A 24,193-nucleotide genomic window follows, 5' to 3' on the forward strand; every position below is an offset into this window, starting at 1 on the left:
TTCGTTAGTGCGAAATTTGTCTCCGAAATAGTAGGAGCACTGCAAGAGAACAATCACAGACCTCATAAGAATGTGTGTTTTTATACGAGAAGAACCAACACATTTTTATTGTTCTAATCGTTGAATAAATTAACAACAATAGTGATGAAATAATAATTACAGAAATGTCTATTTAAGAGTAAAAAATAGAATAAAAATAGAACAATGTTCCTTTATAACCATAGCAGCATTTTATTAATTTATTTTTATTTTTCTCATTGCTTACACTAACACTTTCTTTCAAATTTCCTTATTTTCTCAACTTCAACAATTCTCTACACACACATTAGCAGCCTTCTACTTTATCCTTCTCTGTCCCTCTTTTTTCTGATAATAACAAATACTTTGGTAAAGTATCGCAGCAAAATCTTTGGAATTGAAAAAATACCAAAGGGTTTGCGTCGTGAAATACCAAGGAATTTGTTAGAATTCCCCCACCCTTTATCTCATCATCATCCACTAGCAAGTTACTTGATAAAGTACCACAGTAAAACCTTTGGCATTAAAGGAATTCCAAAGGGTTTGCTAAGTGAAATACCAAGGAATTTGCTAGAATCTTGTTCTTCGGCGTAAGATGGTGTGGTGCATATGATCTTACGTCCCTCTCCAGTCAAAAGTGGGCCCTCACAGAGGTAGAGCCCTTGACGAGGTTGTGGGGCTTTGAACCAACATCTGCCTGCACCAACCTTCCTACTTTGCTTTGGATAAAAAGAAATCTTGTTCTTTTCTTTGCAGAAAAACAAAAGTTCAGAGGTATTTTAAAGATCATTACTTGTGGAAGACACAAGCAAAAAAGAAATATTACCTGTTGGAAAGTTATGGAATAAGAACAACATTGTATGGTATCTCTGAAGGCACCGTGGCAATAAAAATTCAACATCTTAAACTCCAGAAGACTGAAGAATGAATACAAAGAACAATTTGTGACGACAGTAAAATAGAGGTGCTTGAAAGGCGTTTAGAAGTGTTCAACTCATTAGTTTGGAGCTATGAAGTAGTGCAGCCTTAATCTATGGAATGGTACAACTTAGCCAGCTAGTGGATGAAAACTTACGTGCTTGAAGTGTTTGAAGAAGACCGACTTATTCACTCAGTCTGATAGTTGGATTATATTCATGAGTGGTTGATTTTAAGATGTAAAAGAAAAATGTGCTCAAGAATCGATAGTTACCGAGAGACTGAAGATTAATCCTCTAATGATACCGTCGACTGCTGTGACTCATTGCAAGTAAAATCAGAGTGGTCTTCAGGTTGCCCCAGAAAGTATTTAGTTCCTTCCTTTCAAAATTAAGAATAGTTAATATGGAAGGGAAATTTGGTTTAGCACTACGAAACCAGGAAGGATCATTTTTCCCATTCTAAAAAATAAGGAAAATCGTACAACTTCTCACTCATGCAGAAGTGTTGACTACAAGGAAAAACAAAGAACTTTCATATAAATCAAAATTCTTACGTTCAGCGAATTTATCGGACTAAAGAGTTACTTGAGCAATGATTTTCAAAAGTTACCAAAATTCCTCCCCGAGAGATAACCAAGAAAGTTCTGTTGCTTTTTCACCCACCACCTTCGACATCGGTGTGTCACCTAAGACGTACCTGGAAGATCAAAAATGGTCTCCAGCAGCATCGACGACCTTCTGCCAATGTTTTGGAAGGCCATGGATTCCATCGCGGTAGAACTTGGTGGATCGTGAAGGGAAGAAGGTATCAAGTGCATTTTGCACCTTTACTAGGGATTTGAACTGGCGTCTTCTAAGGTGATTTTCCAAAGAATGGAACAGGTGATAATCGGACGGTGCAGTGTCCGAGGAGTATGATGGATGCAACAGTGGGCCATCCAAGGGATAGAATTGTGTTTCGGGTCATCCTAGCCATGTGGAACTTAGCACTGTCCTGTAACAGGGGGGCCCCTTTGTGATTCAGAAGTGGTGGCTTCAAAGTTGTGAGTTTTTCTTCAACACGGCTAAACTGCTGACAGTACACAGTTGCATTGATGCTCTGACCCGCTGATATCAGTTCCAGATGCACCATGCCGTGAGCAGTCCACCAAACACACAGCAGGATCTTCTGCTGCAGTGCTGTTTTGGCGATTTCGGAACCGGTTCATGGGATGCTAACCAATGATGACGGTGCCGTGGAGCTTCGTACAGGACCCACTTCTTATCGCATGTCAACACCCTGTCCAGAAATGGCTAAATCGTTCCTTTCTCAGACAGACAGCAAAGAAACACAGTGTCTGCTCCCGTTGCCTTCTGGCCTGGAATGAAATAATGTGGGAACTATCGACCCAATTTGTTGTGCTTCCCAAGTTAATGGAGGTGCTGCCGAATGGTTTCTCTATTCACACTGAATTGTAGTCTCAGTTCCTCACGTGTGGCCATGATCGCCTCAATTACTGCCTGAAGATTTTCATTTTGTACATGTGTTGATCTCTTGTGGTGTGTATTCGAGTGTTTCGTCACCGTTCTTGAACGTTGTTAATCAGCGTCGCCCTGTCCACGTAGTCACGACACCCTCACCAAAGGCCTGGTATATCTTCCACCCTACTGCAGCGGCGTTTGACCTCAGTTTGGATTCGTACGGCATACACGCCCTTATGACTCTCTATGGAGGTCCCATGCTCACTCTGTCCTTACGCAAGTTCAGGGTGTAAATGAATTGCCGCAACCAGGTAGTATATTGGATATACCCACACCAACAACTGACCTTCTTCTTATCTCCATTCACATTTAACTCACGGTGTGAGGGCCAATTGAACACATACCTCAACAAAAAGCGACATAACTTTCTTGGTTACCTTTATATATTTAGGAATACACCACAAATCGATAAAACGAGAAAATTGAGAGAATTAAGAGTTATTGCGTATTTGTCTGAAATTGAAATCAATTCGTAATCACACAGAATAGAACATTCACGAAATTTAACGTTCGAAATGATGTGAAAATGAAATGAAATGAAATCTTTCAGTTTAACGACCCACAATTTAGCCCTTTAGGTTAAGGGAGAGGATGATTAAGGCAAGAGAATGATGATGGAAGATGTGATGGAATGTGAAATAGGAAGAAACGGGAGTACCCAGAGAAAACCCACGAGCACGATGTTGTCCACCACAAACTTACTTGATCGGGCATCGAACTAGAGGTTCTATGCACGAGAGGTACGCGCTCTATCATCGTGTACCTTTCGAAATGAAGTTAATCTTAAGTTTAGGTATTGTATATTAATATATGAATAAGTAAAAAGAATAAATACTAAATGATGTAATGAAACACAAATTACAAATCGCCACCTTAGAAATTTAAGGGTTAATATTTTAATCAAGTACTAGCGGAACCTGCGCTGTCTACTCAGCGCATTGCTCTGTTATGACAATATATCTCCTTCCCACTGTGCCTGACTCCTTACCTATACAAGTAAAGGATAGGAGACTCACAAAGGAAATGAATTGCTATGTATAGATGTTGGAGTGTGTTTGCCGCAAATTTGTAGAAGTAACACGATATCAAGTGGAAATTTTTCCCTAATAAATCCATATCCGTCTGAGTACGCCTCATTGTGTCTCTTGAGGCCTTTGACGTTGCCAGCATGCAATAGGTTTTGTCATTCAGATTTAAACAAAGCGCCTGCAATGTCCGTACTGGTTACCTAGCACCGTAGTTTCGGCCTGCAACGATGTTAATCTTATGGGCTCAAAGCGGCCCCTAAAATGTTTAATAGAACAATAACGACATGGTTTTTGAAAATTTAAATGAGAATTGGTCAATCTACATAAAACTTTGCATTGACCAGCGAAAACGGCACATTTCTAACATGTGTGGTTTTCGAGATCTCATTCTCGAAAGGATTGGGGACAAATATAAACCTAACATTTTAATATATAGACTAACTGAACCTGCGCTCTCTATACAGCGCATCATTCGCATATGAGCATAAATATCCATCTCATTCAACACAACATTTCTACATGTTCCTTTAGAGACACAAGTGAAAGACGTCTTGATAAAAAAAGACCGGCAAGGCGTATCATATAGGGGAGATGTTATCGAATATTTTTTTCTCAATATCTCGCATCGTTTGCAAGATTTGAGCCTACTTCCGGTTAGAGTTTCTAATTCATGCATGACCAGTGTTTTCTTTCTTCTTGCACGCAGTATGTAATAAGCAAATACATTACATACACAATTAATTATAATGGCGTATATCTATATATATCTATATCTATATCTATCTATCTATCTATCTATCTATCTATCTATCTATCTATCTATCTATCTATCTATCTATCTATATATATATATATATATATATATATATATATATATACAGATGGTGATCAGAAAAATGGAAACACCTGTAGTTGGCAACACGTCAGATGTATGGGTTGGTAGTGGTGTCGTGGCGTCCGCAGCGCCGGACCGCTAATGGCGGTGTGTTAGGTCGGTCTTCATACTATGTCAGGCGCAGTGGAACAGCAGTGTCCAGTGGCTGCAGCAGCCGAAGGTAGTGTAAAATGGGAGACCTCTCAGATTTTCAAAGAGGTCAAATTGTTGGTGCGCGGTTATGTGGAGTGAGTGTGACGTCAGTGGCTACTATGTTAGATGTATCGCGTGGGACAGTGTCGAAGGTGATGACGGTCTACACAACACACGGGAAAACCACATCTGGGAAGCGGAACAGTGGGCGGAAGAAAATCATGAGTGACAGGTCACGCCGGGTATTAAAGCGCATTGTCACGCAGAACCGTCGTGCCACTGCGGAGAAAGTGACGGAGGAACTCAATCAGCACATCCCCCACCCTGTTTCGACAATCACAGTCCGCCGCGAATTACATGACATGAATTTACGGGGTCGTGTTGCACGGGCCAAACCGCTCATCAGGAACCATAACGCTTTCGCACGCCGCAAATGGTGCCGCAACCATGCAACTTGGACCTTTGAGGACTGGAAATGTGTGATATGGTCGTATGAGTCATCCTTCACCCTATTCCCAATCACGGGCCGTGCTTATGTGTGGAGAACGCCCAAAGAAGCTTATGATCTGCAATGTCTCCGCCCAACTGTGAAACATGGCGGTGGCTCGGTGATGCTGTGGACAGCCATATCATGGTTTTATTGGGTTCTGTGTTCACACTTAGCGGACGAATCACTGCCAACGATTATGTCGCAATTTTAGGAGACCACTTGCATCCTATGGTCCGGATGGGTTGTTCCCGGACAATGACGCCATCTTCCAGGATGATAATGCACCCATTCACACAGCTGGCGTTGTTGCAGCGTGGTTTGAGGAACATCGGGATGAAGTTCAACACCTCCCCTGGCCCGCCCAATCCCCAGATCTGACCATAATTGAACATCTGTGGTCCGTTTTGCAAAAACGACTCCAGCGACGATTTACAACTCCATTCTCTCTCACAGAACTGGCCGATGCCCTGCACGAGGAATGGTGTAGAATTCCATTTGCTACCATTGTCGACCTCTATGCCTCCATCCCACGTCGCATCAAGGCTGTTCTGAAGGCGAAAGTTGGCCCGACACCATATTAATCTGGTAAGTTGCAATTTCATTCAAGTGTTTCCATTTTTCTGATCACCATCGGTATATATATATATATATATATATATATATATATATATATATATATATATCGTGTTCATTGGGCAAACCATTCCGAAAATAAAGATTCATCTTAGACTGGAGAAATGATTATCCTCCTTTTTCATGATTTGGTCATGAATCAAACGCCTGAGACATATGCAACCCTTATATACAAACATGTGGATTTGGAATGTATAACTCGTAGGATATGATGCTTTTAAAAAAAAAAAATCAACGCTTCCAGTGTACCCTTAAAATGTAATAAAGAAATAATGGCCATGTTTTTTAAACATTCAATTAAAACTGTACAATCTGCGCAAAATTTCCAATCAATCAGTGAAAACGTAATCTTTCTATAGCCTGTATTTTCCGAGATCTCATTGTCTAAAAGTTGACCACAAACATATAAACTTCCACAACATATAGTTTAAAATAACTCGGAAGATTGAAGCACAATTCATTTGCGTAGATTTTAGAGAAGGCTCATTAAAATACAAAGGCTTTGAACATTAATTTAAAAACAATAACTTTATGAAAAAGATCTATTTAAATAATTTATTTAGAGTACACATATTTCAAAATGTTTGTCTCTGTTAAACGTGAAATCACACATAAACGTAAATGAAAGATTTGAAAGCCAAAGTTTTAGGTTGGTGCTCAGTTGCTTTTAATAATAATCATACTGAACCAAGGAGCCTAACCTCTTTTGTGCCTGTTAATGTGCTAGCTCGGACCAAGAGTTGCATACTCATTTGTGAGCACAGCACACATACAACACTTAGAGGGTTGACGGAAGTTTTCACTTTCGGAGGGCAAACTTGCTTTTTGAATCTCATTCATGATCTTTTCATTAATTTTCACATTCATTTAGGCTTCGGGTCCAGGATACTTCATTGTGATTGGGGACTCTGGCAATACTAACAAACAATCGGTTCTCGGTCGACATACAGGATTACCAGCTTCTATTTCTACAACTACAAACACTTCGCATGTTCAAGCTGCACCCACTGCAACAACCGGTCGCTCTCGACATTTTTCCTGGGGAAGTCAACCAGTAGCAAACACATCTAAAGAGAGACATCCATCTAGTGAGTCAACTCAGTCTGCTAAGAGATTTCGTGGTAGACATTTATGTTCTAACGTCGTCCAACCAATGGACACTGGATCGTCACCTTCAGAATCATTATCCGAAACTCTCAACATAAATCCGGATCCCGTTTACAATTTTCTAGTGAGTAACTTTGACCCGAAATACACACATCCAAAGATGATCTTACTCCAGATCATTAAATACGTTCCACGTGCAAATGTAGAACAAATAGTCCGCAATAGAAATGGATACATTATAAAAGCAAAAGATCTAAATTTTGGAACTTATTTACGTAATAAGGCATCTTATGAAATCTTCGGGAAAACGCAAAATTGACAAAAAAGTCTGATTCTAGGCCTAAATAACCACCACCACCTAAGAAATTGCCAATGCTATCTGTCGTTATTCGTGGTGTTCTTCCAGAGTTTACGGACGACGAAGTGCGCGAAGAGCTTATTCAAGAGGGCATTAACATTGACAAATGCATACGCATTAAAAACAATAATGGGCCGACATATATGATACGTGTTTTGTCCCCAAACTAGCAGGCTATCGATCATTTTCTGGCACAAGGTACACCTATTTATAAGAAAATTCATAGGGTAGAACCTTCTAAAACTCCCGGGCAAGTGCCTCTGCGATGCGAGAGATGTCAGACCTACAACACTCATTTCACAAACAGTTATACAAATCAACCGCGATGCGGATATTGTGGCAACCAACATGAAACCAGGTTGTGCCAAAATCAACAACAACCTCCAAAATGTTCCATATATCCCACATACAGCTACCGCTGCAAGTCAAAGCCCCCGGACCCTACTCGCCCGGAATTTACTGCACACATTCGAAGTTCTGATAAAACTAAACCTCTAGATCAATCTATTCTGCATCCACTCAGTATCGAAGATTTTCTTCGATACTTTATTATAGTGCTCCAGAACGTGCTGATATTTCAACGCGATCATATACTTCGCACTATAACTGCCACTGCAAAATATTTTTTTAACATCAATATGCATGGTACGTATTCAAGACAGTATGATCACTTTCAAATAGCGCCTCTTAAAACCGTCGTTTAAACTCATGTCCTTTCTGATCCTAATTATGAATTTATTATTTATTAATATTCGATCTCTCCAGCAACATAAACTTCTATTAGAACATCTCTTACTGGAAGAACAAATTGATATTTTTGCTATCAATGAAACTGCACATCTCGCATCAAGGGTTATCTCCTTCACCGACATGACTATATAGGGCCTGCCGCCAGAGCTCAAGGTGAAGTTGCAGTAGGTTTCTCACCTAAATTACCATTCCGACAATATCATCCACAGGCTCTTGACAATCATCCAGAAAATCTTCTGTTGTCCGCTTATCATCCCTCCATTGTTCTCAACGTTGCTACGATCTATATCCGGCCGAAACACCCAATACCATTTGATTTTTTCAATTACATTGCCCATAATTTTCGAAAAATCATCAATATGGCTGATAACAATATTCACAGTCCCAACGACCGAGAAAAATAACAATTTATTAACTACGTAACTCAACAGCTACATCTACATATTCATTCCTTACCTAGTCATACCAGACCAAGTAGTCAAACAACACCAGATGTTGTAATTACGTTACTTAATCTGGTCGGCGATTGCAATATACAGATACTTGACAATAGGCAGCGATCATAGCCCAGTAAAACTAACTGTCAATAAGGGCCGTTACTGCAACTCTACTTCGGTGTTCCGTACCGTCAAACGTTACGATAAAGCTGATTGGAATACGTATAGGACAACCATTGAAAAATATATTACTGATCTTACAGTACCAACTACTGAATCTGAATTGTATAATACTTACCGGACTTACAGATACCTTAACCTCTAATGCTGAAGCATCTATTCTTATGGACAAAATCTGTCCCCACAGAACAAAGTTACTGCCGCAATATCTGGCCATTGTAAAACGTGCACGGCAGCACATTCGAGAATACCATCGTGCTGGAAATGAAGCACATCTTCATTGCTATAGACAATGGCAACGAGCAATATAAAACTACCTTATTGCATATAAACGGAGACACTGGATTAGTGCTTGTAATAAGTTGCGAGACGAAGCACACCCTACCCGCTACTGGAAGAAATTTCATCAATTAACGGGAAAGAATACTGTTACAACATATCCGCTCCATCTCAATAGTGTTCGACTACTCTCAGATATAGATAAAGCAAATGCTTTTGCTGATCACCTATAAACAGTATTCACTCCAACTGAGTCTCCATGCCAGAGCGAATGTGTTGATATTTCCAGTGTACCTTCTCTACAACCCTCTGTAACACATCAAATCGACTTAAATCATCCTCTTACCAGACCAATTACTGCTCCAGAATTACTTTCCTCTTTCCGACGAAAACGCAACGTAGCTCCAGGAATAGATGGCATCTCTTATAGGATGCTGAAAGAATCCACGTCTCTCTTTATTTCTTTATTAATATCTATTTATAATTTTATTCTCAGCACTGGATATTATCCGTTACATTGGAAAGTCTCAAAGGTGTGCATGTTTCATAAACCAAACAAGACCATTCATGATGTTAGTTCGTACAGACCCATTCAGTTAACTTCTGTCTTCAGCACGCTACTTGAAAAGATTTTCGTCAACAAACTACATATTCATCTTAAAGAACACGATCTGTTACCAACACATAAAGCAGGTTTCAGGCCAAACTTTTCTATTAGCGACCGATTGCTATGCCTAACCACGGTTATCACAAATCAATATAATAAAGCTCTTCCATCATGTCAGGTCCTTATGGACTTAGAAAAAAAAACTTTCGTTAAGGTATGGCACTATGGCTTTCTGTGCAAACTACAGTCACTCCGATTACTCACTTGCTGCATTCGTCTCATTTACACTTTTTTAAGTAATCGAATAGCGTATGTTTCAATAGGAAATGTCCTATTTAGACCTATTTTTCCTCACACAGGCGTACCTCAGGGATCTACACTTAGTCCATTATTATATATGTTATATGCCTCAGATATGCCTCGGCCACCGCCTAATGTCTGTATTTTTCAATATGCTGGCGACAGGGCATTTTTATCGCTCGGGAAAGCTATGTTTCAGATCAGCAGAAGTCTACAACTGACACTCGACAATTTTCTCATCTGGTGCAGGAAGTGAAAATTAACTGTCAATTCAGAGAAAACACAAACCCTTGTTTTCCTTACACCTAAACGTAGAACTAAAGTACGCCGAAATCCCGCTAATCGTTCTCTATTAGTTGACGGGCATTTTCTTCAACCAAGCGCCTCCGCTACGTATCTTGGTGTGGTATTCGATACCAAACTCACCTGGAAGCCCCACTTTCAAAAACTGGCGCAAAAAGCATCCACTAGCTTAAATCTTCTACGCCGCCTTACGGGCAAAGCTTGGGGACTAAGTTCAGATGTCTTAATAAAGACATACAGTTTTTCTTCGACCTCTTCTCAACTTTGGTCACATTGCCTGGTGTCACGCTTCACCTAAACTCTACGAGAAGTTAGCAGTTATGGAACGCCATGTTATTTGCCTGGCATATCGGATTCGCTTACCATATCCAAATTACATGACCTACGAACACAGTCTTTCCATTTTCGATCATATTGCTACACTCCGGACAAGATACATTCAATCACGCATTACAAATGCTCATCCTCTCTATATGGACACTTTAAGACTTGATATTCTTACAGATGTTCCATTTCGATACCAGCACTCACCCCTCAATATACTCACCACACTCTATGTTAAGACAACAAACTTGGACGCCGCAGAGAGAGCAATATTTGACATTTACGTTGTCAGAGACCATATACCTCATATTTTTCCATTTTAGCACATGTTCTTCACTCATAACTAACATTGGGCTATCATTACGTCTTACATCAGTCTCGAATCGTCCCGAGACAGAAGATATAACCATCATGTGTCTCAATTAATGTTTCCAATGTGTTTGTGACGTCAATGCACTTCATATCATTATCATACCTTGTTACATTTATCCTTTAATTATATTATATTTGAATATTTGCACCATTAGTATGGTATCTTGCACTACGTTATATATTGTTTTGTTTTTCAAGACTAATTTTACGTAGTTTTTTCTTCTTTTCTCAATTTCTTGTTTTTTGCATTGCACTTAGACCACCTATTGTACCTGTATTAGCAACAACAATACGTATTGAAACCTATGCCAAAGACAGGGCGTAACCCTCTAATGGCTGGAGTTAGTTTGTTTGATATGAAGCCAGGTATGATTAAATAAACAAAAGTAGATGATTAAAGAAATTTCCTAAACGTAATCCCTTACCATTGAAGAAATCTCTTTTAATTGCTATTGTAGCATTTTAATATATAGATAATGACTCTCTACAACACTAAGCATTATTGTTACCGCTTGAGGTATTGACAGGTACAGTCTGTCTCGATTTTAGCCAATTATTGTTAAATTCTTCATGATTTTTTACATTCTAAAATGTCGCGACACACCTTAGGGAACTGTGTAACACACCATTGTGTCGCGATACATTGGTTGAAAACTACTGATCTATTGTGTGAAAAAAATCAAAATTTTCATCATGAAGCCATTTAAAAATGTTAAACGTTGGGAACACCATCTAAAATGATAAATACAAAAACTATGTAATTGCTTTTTCTACATAGTTGTTGTCTTTCTAAACTTATACGAAACAACATAAGTATATCATATGTAGAGAGGGAGTATATTATATCAAAGGAATATATATATTCTTCTCAACAACTAGAAATGTTGCTACTGAAAAATAAAAGTAAACTTTCTGTGAAGTATTTGAGGACATTACACGCTGGAGACAACACTTTATAGCACATTATTTTAGAGAAAAAGAATGGAATTAAATCTTTTAGTTTCAGGTCCCACGGAACGCTCTGTAGGATAAAGGGGAGAACAATGTTGTGAAAAATTGATGGAATGGGAATGTGGGATAAAACGGGAAAACTTCGAGAAAACGTACTGACAAGATGTTGTTCACTAAAAGCTTACATTACCTTGGGATCTAAATCGGAACCCCTCGCCCAGAGGCAAGAACTCGATTACTTTTCTTACTTTTATATAAGATGCTCTCCAACTGGGACATTTGTCTCCATGGTCTTTTGCCTAATACAATGCAAGAGGGACATGAAAACAGAAACTTCGAGAACAGTTAAATCTGATTCCCTTCAGAGGGACTCAAACCTACAATGGATTTCACCTCAAGATTGTGAGCCTAACGCCTCAGACCACTCAACTACACCATACCGTCTACCATTAACCGACCGTTCCCAGATTGGTTTAGAGATTAAATTAATGCTACAAGAACATTAAGGAATATTTAGATCAAATTTGATATCGAAACACTGCCACTAAGTCACTAAGAAATAAGACTAATAGTGAGATATTCTCTCTTTGAAACACTGGGAAACACGATTTGAAAAGACCTGGCAACCCTTCATTTATCTCCGAGCAATTTTCAACGTACGTTATTAATCATCGAATGCATTAGCGACCTCCAGTTTAGACACAACGACGAACACCGTGGGAGTCCTCTTTTCCATTACGTTATTAATTATCAAAATGATTAAATGTATACCCACAACTACCCAAGCAATCAAGAATCACTGAAACAGGCATTATGAGTATTCGGAGCTAGTAAAGCTTTATTGTATTTGCTTCACAATAGGAGTTTATTCCTTTCTACTAACGAATAGTTCTCACAAACACACACATATTTCCGCCCCTCTACCTCCACCACACGATCATTATACACTACATATAGGTGGTTGGATTGGAATTTAGCATCCCTTTTAGCAGCAAGGCTATATTCGACGTGGACCTATTCGGAATATAATTGTAAAAAAATAGACGCTCGAAATCAAATCAAAAACCTTTATAGCGCAATACATTTTTTACTTATCACATATTCTAAGTAAAAAAATGCATTTATTAAATGACAGGGAAATGTGGGGGATGGTCTTTTTCCTACAAGGAGATGTGGAAGATATTTCACAACTTTTAGTGTTTGTTTCTTTAGTTAAATATATACCTTCGGGAAATTAGTTAAACATTATAAAAACTATAATTACGTATTAATGTCAATAAAATTAATTTTACGCAACACATTTTTCCTTTTGTAACGCACAATCTGAATCAATAGGTACAATCTATCGTAAAGTTTAAAGCAGAATGGAATAATTTACTATTAATCTTTATTCCCAAGAACTCTTCATTGGAGAGTTAAGTAAATTATCTTAAAAATATCATGTTTATATATTTTTAAAGGAAGCTGGAAAGGTTTTAATACGAAATTAGGATATTTCTTATGAGTTATCTAAAACTAACAACAAACACTGTTAGCAATATGTGTATTAATGAATATAGGCCATTACTTTATTTTTAAAAGTACATATTTTCCACCAGGAATCGAACCCGTGTCTCCCGCGTCGAAAGTCACAATAGGTCTATATAGTGTATATACAAAACTACACAAAACTAGTACATTATAAATAATTATAATAAATAATAAAATTGTACACAAGTGTACATCATACAAATTAAGAAACCCTTAAAGAGATTGATGGTCTCATGGTTTCATGATCAATAGTACATGTATTACTTTCATTTTAACAGAATGTTAGATATAGAGCTCAGCCTCATTCCCTATAATTAGCTAAATAGAGAAAATAGATCTTGATGAATTTCGAAAGGAATTTTATCTATTGAAAAAAAAAAGAGAAAGCAAAACCTTTCACTGAAATACGTTTTTGTTTGAGTAAAATATTTGAGAACCTTGTGTTCTTTAATCTTTTTCTTTTCTTTTGAAGATATATTTTGCCCTCTTCTCTACCGGCAAAGATATTTTGAAGACAAGTCTTTTCTTTCCTCATAAAAACATCCTATTATATTCGGTTAAATTTACTCAATTTTGTATACCGTTATATTAGCAGAATCACAATAAGACATACCAGTTCATAACTTCGAGATTCTATGATTGGAAATTGATTCTGATATTTTGACTTGATGTGTTTTGTATGTCATTCTCTCTGTACTCTTCCGAGCGTATAGCAACAGAGCGCTCGTACTTGTTATCCATGTTAAAATTTCATATCCTGTCTAGCTTTCAATGTTCTTTAACATGGTCCATTCATACCATAGGTACAATTTTTCTTCGTAGGTTACTCACATGAGAAAACATACAACTAGAAATTTCAATAGTACAGATACTAACTTTTGGTTTGTATTATATTGCATTTATTGAAAATGACAATTAGAACAGTTAAGCCATATTTCATAGTTTACTTACATGTGTTGCTCTCGTATGGCAGTGTGAGTCTGAATGTGACAGTTTGCAATTCATTTTATCTAAAACCGTACTATTATGCATACGCATCCAGCATACTTTAAAATATGAGTGCTTCAAATCAGACCATCGTCATTAGAAAGTTTCAACCTAATCATACATTGTTTCTAAATTTTAGAGCACTTTGAACATTTCCATTTGATTCTTCTATGTGTTAATTGTCATCCATTTTCTCTTCGACACAATATGAAATCAAGACTACTGCTTAAGAAACACAAAACATCTTGTGCAAAGGGGAAACACTACCGGAAGATTTGATAGTGTCTGCTGATAGTATTATGCTTCATTTCTCACTACGAAATGAGCTTTAAAAACCATACTACAATTCAGTAAAATTTGTTTTTGAAGTTGTTCTCAATGGAGATCTATGCTTAGGAAAAAGAAGTTTACGGATTCGCTGTTTCTTATTTATAATAAATTTAGTTCAACTTGCGCTAAATACGATAGCCTGTGAAGCATGGAAATGGAATGCCATTTCACTTTGTATATAAGATAATGTTTTTTCTGTATCCACAAAATTTAAACCCTAAGAAAAGTATGAACGAAGTATAAATAAATATGAAGTATTGGAGTCATAAAATTTCATTAGCGAGAATATAAATTACAAAAACTATTAATAAAGTGAAATTAGATACACTAGTACCGTTTGTATTTCCTAAAAGAACTTATCCAGTGACCAAGCATAAATAAAGCGACTGTTTTAACCATTAGACTACCAGAGAGTTTATGATAAATTATAACATGTATAACAGGATTTTGATAGTTATCTGGCCCTGTTACTCTGTACCTAATAATAAAAAAATATATTCTTCGAGAATAATACGACCAGTATCAGACAGAAACAGCATTACAAATATTACATTAGGACCTGTAAAATACGTGATACCATGAGATTCGTTTAGCTCATGTCTCACTGCACTGCATTAGCGAAGCGAAAAAAAAAATGATTTAGAGACAATAAAAGGAAAGTTTGTATATTGTTGAATTGAATTCAGAACTTTTAATTGTGAAGAACATAGATACGAGATATTGTGTACTGTATCTAATAAATTCATATCCAAACGCCCCTACGCATAAACTTACTTCTAAAAGCACTACATAAAATATTAATCTACTTTTACGTTTTTCTAACCATGACATTCGTGTCTCTCTCCTTTCATCTCCTCAAAGCTCTCTCGTCGCTGCCTGTACTCACCCGTATTAGTTCCGCCAGTGAAGATCCACGCACCGGTAGTTTTTGCAGCTTTAAGAAGGCCTTTTCGAAGGACCTTCTTAAGTTTTGGTTGAAGCTCGAAATTCGGCTTACCTCCCTGAACGGTGATCAATAATTTCGGAAGCTCTAGGTTCCATTCACGGGTAAAAAGCTGCAAAATCAGCTCCGGTCTTGTATCATAGGCAAGCCGAACATACTGAAAAAGATAATAATAATAATAATAATAATAATAATAATAACATTTCTTCAGTGAAATGCATGCTATAACGTAGGTTCTAAATACCCATGTAATATTTAAAAAGAAAGAAACTTTATGTTTAAAGAATAATTACATTATTTACATTCTTTGAGTCTATCGAATGTTTCGTGATTATTTCAAGCAAAGTAGACATTTTACAACTATAATAAAAAGTACAACTATAGTTCTTGTATAAAAGTGTACAAATTACAAGTTGTTAGCATACTGAATTGAAATAAAAATCATTATAAATATAATCTTGACCGATATTTAATAATTCACTTTTTTTTTTTGTAATGATATTTACACTTACAATATGCAAGTTTCAAGGTTACGACAGGTTAAGATGTTAATATTTCCTTAAAAATCTATAAACATCTAGCTATTATTTGTGCAACTGCATAAATATTACTACAGGAAACAACTTCTTGGCAAACCACCTCTTGAGATTATTTCATATGAAAATGTTTGTATGCTGTCCACAAGAACCTTCCATACGTATACATATAGTGCAGACAAAATAAGGTTTGAGGTAGACATTTAGAATAAAAAGGTGGGATCTTCTGGAATTTGTTCGTGATTTCTTCCTCATTAACCTCCAGAGAATTCCAAACAATTCAGTTGCGGGTTTTCCGCCATTTTGAATAAATAGTCTGCCATCTTGGATTTCTCACATGCGCTTAGTTTATGCCACATAACTTCTAAACTAGTTAACGTAGAAGGATCATTCTTTCTTTACTATACTTCTAATATTATAGACAATGTAACAAGTTATTATCATTTTTCTCCGAGTAGCCATGTTTGCATAACTTTAGGATAAAGTGAAAAATTGGGATCTGTATTAGGGGACATATTGTTTTCATTGCCTCATACAACTTAACAGAGTAGAAATATGAAAACAGTGCTCGAACAAAAGTTGTTGGAAATTTTATAAGCTTTAAAACAATGTATATATTGTCACTATATACAATGTCAGAGATGCGCAATGAAGCTTCAAACGTCATCGGACTGTGCACAATTTCTGTAGAAACATATAATGAATCATTTAACACGAAGAAAAATATATTTAGTGATTTGAGACGGCTCTTCATTTCAATTTCCGGTAAGTATCAACAGGTTTGGAGGTCTGGCTAGTTTAATAAATACTTCGTAAACAGTGGTGTCGGCAGAGGGTGCGCAAGAACCCTGAAAATAAACTTTCGCAATATCTTTCTGTATGTAGACCTATGCGTCCATTGAAATTAGTGTTTGATTTAAATGTTTTAAAAAGAAGATGAAATCTAATAAACTATGTTTTACTGACGTTATCCTGCAAAAAAATCCAGTTTCAGGTTTTCCGCCTTTTTGAATAAATTGTCCTAGTGCAGTGCAATTAAGACAAAAATCGATCAAACTTATTTTTTTTTTTTAAACGAAAATATTAAACCTGTTAAAATATGTTCTATGCATTGATATTATACTAAAACAGTCCCAAAACTCTAGTTGCTGGTTCCCCGCATTTTAAATAAGCAGTACGCCATCTTGAAATTTTTCCCAGCACGTAGTTTGTGGTTTATGGCTCCTAAGCCAATAATCATAAAGTATCATTCTTTCTTTATTATACTTCTAATGTTATATTTTAAGTAATTAGTGATCACTTTCTCCGCGTTGGCGTTACCAAAATTCAGTATGCCTTAAAGTTTCATACATTAATGCTTGAAAATATAAATTTAAAAAAAGTAAAAGTTATGATTTAAACAATGGATTAAATACTAAAAATGAAAAAAACATATACTCACCGGAATTGTTTGAGATAAATTTTGTACCTGATTTACAGCAAATACCATCATATCCTGTTTCACGATTTCCACAATTTTCCTATATGTACTAGCTTTTATAATTGTGCTTAGATTTTTATGTGCAGCTATTAAACTGCTAAACTTAAAAGTATTGTAGTTATAAAAAGGTTAAAAGTATTGTAGTATACACTGGTCACCAGTTGAATTATAGACATCTACCCATTAGTGAGTGTAACATCATCTTTCGTTTTGATAACGGCGGCTATCCGCCGCTGCATGGACCTCACGGGACGCCTGAGGTGTTGCGGAATCTCAATCCATATCTGCTGCAAAGTCTTCCACATAGCTTGCAGATTAGTTGGAAGAGAGTCCACAGCCGAAGACCTCATTCCATGCCTTCTCAGATATGTTAGATCGGATTGAGGTCCGATGACCGTGTTGCCAGATTAAGGAGTGCTCATCAAACCAGTTTGCTGCCATCCTAGAGCGGTAGGCTGCAAGATGAGGTCACCTCCTGGATGTATCAGCCGAGCAAATGTCATGATACGGTCGTCCAAAATATCCCCCCTGGTAGTGTTTACCTGTGAGAGACTGTGTTACACGTGTTAGGGGACCATTTCAGTCCCAGATGAGAATACCAACACTACCGACCTGCACAGTTTCCTGCTGTCACGATAGATCCATTTCCTGTTGGGGTTGGCGACGTACCATTCCGGGTTCATCGGCGTGTACCAATGTGAAACTGTCCATTCAACCTTTTTTCCACATTTCCATGGTCCGGAGGCAGTGTTCTTTTGCTCATGCTAGACGTTGTTTCCTGTGTTGTGCTGTTAGAAGGGATACACGTGGGTCGATGACTTCTGTACCTCATGCGAGGAGGTGGTTGCGGATTTGTGGCTGCTTACACGACATTGTTGTCTTGCATTTGACCTCACCGCGATTTGACGCACTGTGGCCCGTCTATAGGCTGTTACGATGCGGAGGCCACACGGCGTCTACAACTGTCATCGACACGTCCCTGACCCCGGCAGTTTGCCCGCGTGGTGCAGTTTTACTGGAAACCAGGTACTCACGATACACCCAATAGTCTGACCCCTACGATCTGACCACGGTCAAGTGCACTCAGGTCCTTCGTCTTGCCGATCATACACTGCACTGATACGGATAATGAGAGAGGAAGTACACAGCAGCAGTACCTTCGCGATGCATTTCATTCTCATGTACTGGTGAAGCCTCTACATGGCGGTTTGTGCAACTGTCCTGCTGTCTCTAATTCAACTACTGATCAGTGTATATGACAACGTAAAAAGCCTTGCGATGATAAATGAACTTAAACAAAAATTGTAAATATACCATGAGACTCACTTTTCTCGATAGCGTTTTGCAGTTGAATGTCCATAGTTTTCGTTAACTTCCTTCTCACAGAAGTTAGTTTGGTGACAGCTTCATAATCACTTTCTTCATCTACATCTTCAACTACGGTAGTGCTATTACCACATCCGTGATCACTACTTTGCCCACAAAATGATGTACAATCTAGCGCTCTTCTTTTGCACCCACAATTGTTTCCGCAGTTCGCCTGGCAGTTGTATTCTATAAACTATAACAAATCTTCTGGAACAGGTTTTCAAATGTTGTTACAGGAAGAAGGCAATCACCACAAATTCTTCAGCAGCATTCAGTTGGAGTTATCTCTTAATTTTCCACTGCTAAACTTGATAGAACACATGGAGACTATGCTGATTTGCAGCAGTTGTTATTGGAGATAGTACTACTAAGTTGAAAGTGTCACTAATGCGTTGTTTGGATACAATCTTTTCGTACATGCAGAATCTTGTGCAATCCAGATTTTCTTTCCCTGTACATCTATATAATGCTAAGAACATTTTTCTCCAGCAGCTGAAACATCGTTAACTGATGATATTGGGTTGTTGAAAACATCCCTTTCTCGATACAATTCTTCATTTTTTCCCTGTATTTTGTAACTTTCTTCCCTTTACAGTGTGGAGCAGAAGTTATATCACAACCGTTCAGGCATGCAGAAATAAAATGCAGTTCACCATATCTTCCAATGCTCTCTGAAGTTTGGTACTGCTGTATATCTTATGTGGTAGCTTCGAGTCAGGAATAAACATGTAAGCCTCACCTGTTGCGAGTGCTACCATCAGAACCAAAATATCTAATCTTCTCCCACCATTACTGACGAGCCAGATTTTGCAAGATTTGTTGTGATTATCACATCTAATGTGTCTGCATCTCCAGGTGATTGATGTATGGTACAGTCCGCAACAAAAATCATGCAACATGACTATGTAAGTTCATTGTGAAACTATGCCTAATAGCGCAGGAAATCAACATAGCGTCTAAGTGGCCAGAAGAAACCTCGGCGTCCTCCTATACACACTTATTTTGGAGCAAAAGACTTCGTCGTCTCACAATAAACTTACATGCTCATGTTGCAAGTTTTTTGCTGCGGACTGTACAACAAGATTTTTTGAGATATTTCGTCCGAAGTGATATCAATTTGGATTTGTTCTTCGTGTTAGAAAGAAATTCCTGTTGAGATAAACGAACAACGTGGATGTTATCTTCGACGATTACGCGTATTCATGGTTTCTTTGTTCATGTTCAGTGTTTTATATCCTTTAGGCTAGGTCCACCATTATAACCATTAAAAACAATACATTATTTACCATAGTGTTTTGTGATAAACCTTACATATCGCTCATATAATTGGCTACAAAAAATATGGAAAACCAATAACTAGAGCTTTGGGACTGTTTTAGTATAATATCAATACATAGAACATATTCTAACAGGTTTAATATTTTCTTTTAACAAAATAAGTTTGATCGATTTTTGTCGTGATTGCACTGGACTAGGGTATTTATTCAAAAAGGCGGAAAACCTGAAACTGGATTTTTTTTTGCAGGATAACGTCAGTAAAACATATTCCATTAGATTTCATCTTCTTTTTAAAACGTTTAAATCAAACACTAATTTCAATGGACACACAGGCCTACATACAGAAAGATGTTACGAAAGACTACTTTCAGGGTTCTTGCGCACCCTCTGCCGACGCCACTTTTTACGAACTATTTATAAAATTAGCCAGACTTCCAAACCTGTTGATACTTACTGGAAATTGCAATGAAGAGCCGTCTCAAATCACTAAATATCTTTTTCTTCATGTTGAATGATTCAATTATATGTTTCTAGAGAAATTGTGCGCAATTCGATGGCGTCTCAAGCTTCATTGCACATCTCTGACATTGTATATAGTGACAATATATACATCGTTTTAAAGCTTATAAAATTTCCAACAACTTTTGTTCGAGCACTGTTTTCATATTTCTACTCTGTTAAGTTGTATGAGGCAATGAAAACAATATGTTCCCTAATACAGATCCCAATTTTTCACTTTATCCTTAAGTCATGCAAAAATGGTTACTCAGAAAAAAAGTGATAATAACTTATTACATTGCCTATAATATTAGAAGTATAGTAAAGAAAAAAGATCCTTCTACGTTAATTAGTTTAGAAGTTATGTGGCATAAATTAAGTGTATGTGAGAAATCCAAGATGGCAGACTATTTATTCAAAATGGCGGAAAACCTGCAACTGAATTGTTTGGGATTTTCTGGAGGTTAATGAGGAAAGGATCACGAACAAATTCCAGAAAGTCTCATCTTTTTATTCTAAATGTCTAGGTTTGGCCCGTTTTTGATGTAATTTAACTGGACTAATAGGCTATCAATTTCATGAAGACACCTGGAGTTGAAAACACATAGTCACCATCGCATGGCCGGACTGTCGATGTGATGTGTTAGGGCAAACTCTGTCCCACCTGAGGAGGGGTAGAACGCGAGTGTCTCGTGAACTGAGCAGGCAGCGATCGTGTATAATGGGGGACCTATCTGATTTTCAATTCTCGCTCGGTTATGTGCTGCGAGCATAACGAAAGTTGCAAGCATGTTGAGTGTGTCACAAGAAAGGATGTCCATAACAATGACAATCTAAAAACAAAAGGTCTTATGGCAAAACGACACCGGCGAAGATTAACAGTTCCCACCAAGCATTTCAGTTGTTCGTATAACAACTGTCAACTTGTTCTCTCAAGTAATTTGTGTGCATGCATTGTTGCAGTTAGACGTCTTGCGTGTTAGTTCTGAAAATGGATAAACTTGAATATCGTGCGGTAATCAAATTTTTCGATTTCTATGGATTAACCCGTACGGAAATTCATCCGAAGTTGACAAAAGTTTACGGGGACTCTGCTCCTTCCATGTCAACCGTAAAGAGTAGGCAGCTGAATTTAGACGTGGTCGCTTCCGAAAAGACCGAAAACTTCAACCACGCCGGAAACAATCGAAGAAGTGCATGATATCATGTTGGACGACAGGTGAGTGAAGGTGAGTGAGATAGCTGAGAGTGTGGGGATATCGGAGGAACGGGTGCGAAACATCTTGCACAAAGAACTAAGGATGCGAAAGCACTGCACGAGATGGGTGCCGCATTTACTGACTGCCGACCAAAAGCAAATGCAAAAACGATTTTCGCAGCAATCTTTGGATCGATTCAAAAGGGTCCTGATTTTCAGTGGGCTGTGTGCTGAGGCTTACTGATCGCATCACTGCCCGTGATTATGTCGTCATTCTAGGGGATCATATGTATCCTATTCCCAATAAGTATACCGGGTAATGACAACATATTGTAGGATGATAATGCGCCCATTCATAGAGCTAGACATGTTGCGGCGTGGTTTAAGAAAAATTAGGAAAAAACTGTTTATCTCTCCTGGCAGAACAATTCCTAGACTTAAATATAGGTGAACATATATCGCTCATTCCGAAGACACGAATCTAGCGGAGACGTTTGCCCCCATCGTTTTTCACAGAACTGAGTGATTTACTGTACGCGGAATGGTGTAATGTTCTACTTACTACCATTCACGATCTCTACCCTAACAGCACAATTCCATAGCAGGCATATGCCTATCATGTTTCCTCAGGTACATAGGAATGTGTCCAGCATGTGCCTTATATACTTCTGAGAAAGAAATCACATGGATGCCAAGTAATAGTCACAGTCTATGTCCGTCTCTAGGCACATGCCTGACATGTATCTTGGGAACGTGCCTAGTATGTTCTAGGTATGTTCCCCATGCCGTAAGCGTCAATGAACCACAAAATTACTCCCCCAAAAATACGTGTGTTAAATCGCCTGTATGCGTAATATGTTTACATTAAGGTATCTAAAAACACTTTGAACAAGTTAAAAATGTACCACAGGATGGACGCGAACCAGTAACCTTTGCATTACTAGCCGCGTGCTCTTCCGACTTGGCCACGGAGGCGATGAAAAGAACTTTGCATGTAGAGGGGTACATTTTTGAGGTCTTTTGAATTTGAATAATCAGAGTAAATTCGACTGCGTAAATTCGACGATAACCGTTTGGGATCAGATAAAATGTACTCGCCATGTAATTTTATAACAAAATGACGAGTATCTATCCTACTTTATTTCATGATTCTTCTATATTCACTTTCAAATGATCGGCGACAGTTGCCACTAATAAAGTTAATGCGTTTGTTGCTTCTAGCACACAATCCCTTAGAAAAAGAAGCAACAAATGCATCAAATGAAGGAGGTGAATTTAGAACAGCTAAATGGCGTATGCCTAGCACATTTTGTGCTGTTAAGGTATCTGAAACAGTATGTACCTAAAGGACATACCTAGAACATGACAGATGTATGTCCCAAGTGACGACAAAAAAACAAATGACTGTTAGAGTGCGAAACATAGCTAGGTATATAAATGCTATATTTGTGGTACATAGTTGCAAATATCAATTAGGTGTAACAAGTACCTAAAAGTGTAGGTAGCTGAAATACATACTTAGGACATGAATATCATATGTGCCAAGTGTTGGGTACCTAAAAAGTAGCTGGGACACCTAAATGGCACATGCCTAGCACATCTTGTGCTGTTAGGGTATTCATGTCAAATAATTAAAATATGATACTGATACCTTGATAGAATCTGGAAAGCATTGCTAACCTATACAAAGTATTAGTGTAGTCTATTATAGCAGTAACGGTTTCTTCCTTTTTTTCTCGAAATAACACAGCTAACCTAGTCTTGTGCATGAAGATCTATGACCGGCTACATGACGCATTTTCAACTGAATGATGCATATTAAATTACTTACCCTCAACGTTATATTTCTTAATTTCTAAGCTACATCGTAGTCCAACAAGTTCTTTAGTTGGCTAATGTTGCAAGACCAATTCTGTTACACTTCCATAAACCGAATTCAAGGCGTGTTAATCATTTACACCTATTTCAGAAAATAATAAACGGATAAATGCTTTGCTTTATTCTGTACAATTGCTCTTCATCAAAGTTGAATAATTTGAAATGGAACAAAATAAAATCTTCAGTTTACGGTCCTGTGGTTGGGCTCTGCATGTTAGAGGTCGGTGACAAATGCAGATGAATTGGGGCATGCTTGCTCTGTTATAGAGCACACACGTCTGGAACAAGGGGTCACTAGTTCGATCCAAGCCCATGAGGGTTTGTGGTGGACAATATCGTGTCCGCGAGTTTTACCAGGGTTTTGTCGTTTCATTCCGTATTCCACCAACTATTTCATGATCATTGATTTTCATTAGTCATCCGTCCGAGACAAGACGAGAGTGGCAAATATGTTGGATGTGCCACGAGAGATAGTGTTCAAGAAACGTAATTTTTGAAGCATGAGTTTTGAACCTCCCAACTATATAACTCCACACAGTTCAGGATGTTTCAAAAATTCATG

The 24,193-nt window shown here is 37.8% G+C and overlaps 1 protein-coding gene across 1 annotated transcript in view; it reads right to left on the reverse strand.

The window, feature by feature from the left end:
- Trpm (transient receptor potential cation channel, subfamily M) overlaps positions 1–24,193 on the reverse strand; it is a 179,584-nt gene that overhangs the window by 119,710 nt on the left and 35,681 nt on the right. Inside the window, exon 3 of the mRNA XM_081749898.1 lies at positions 15,339–15,552. Coding sequence (XP_081606024.1) covers positions 15,339–15,552 — 214 coding nt within the window. The remainder of the gene's footprint in view (positions 1–15,338; positions 15,553–24,193) is intronic.

The sequence above is a fragment of the Thermobia domestica genome, chromosome 2 (assembly GCF_964235325.1).
Source record: "Thermobia domestica chromosome 2, izTheDome1.hap1.1, whole genome shotgun sequence".
NCBI lineage: Eukaryota > Metazoa > Arthropoda > Insecta > Zygentoma > Lepismatidae > Thermobia > Thermobia domestica.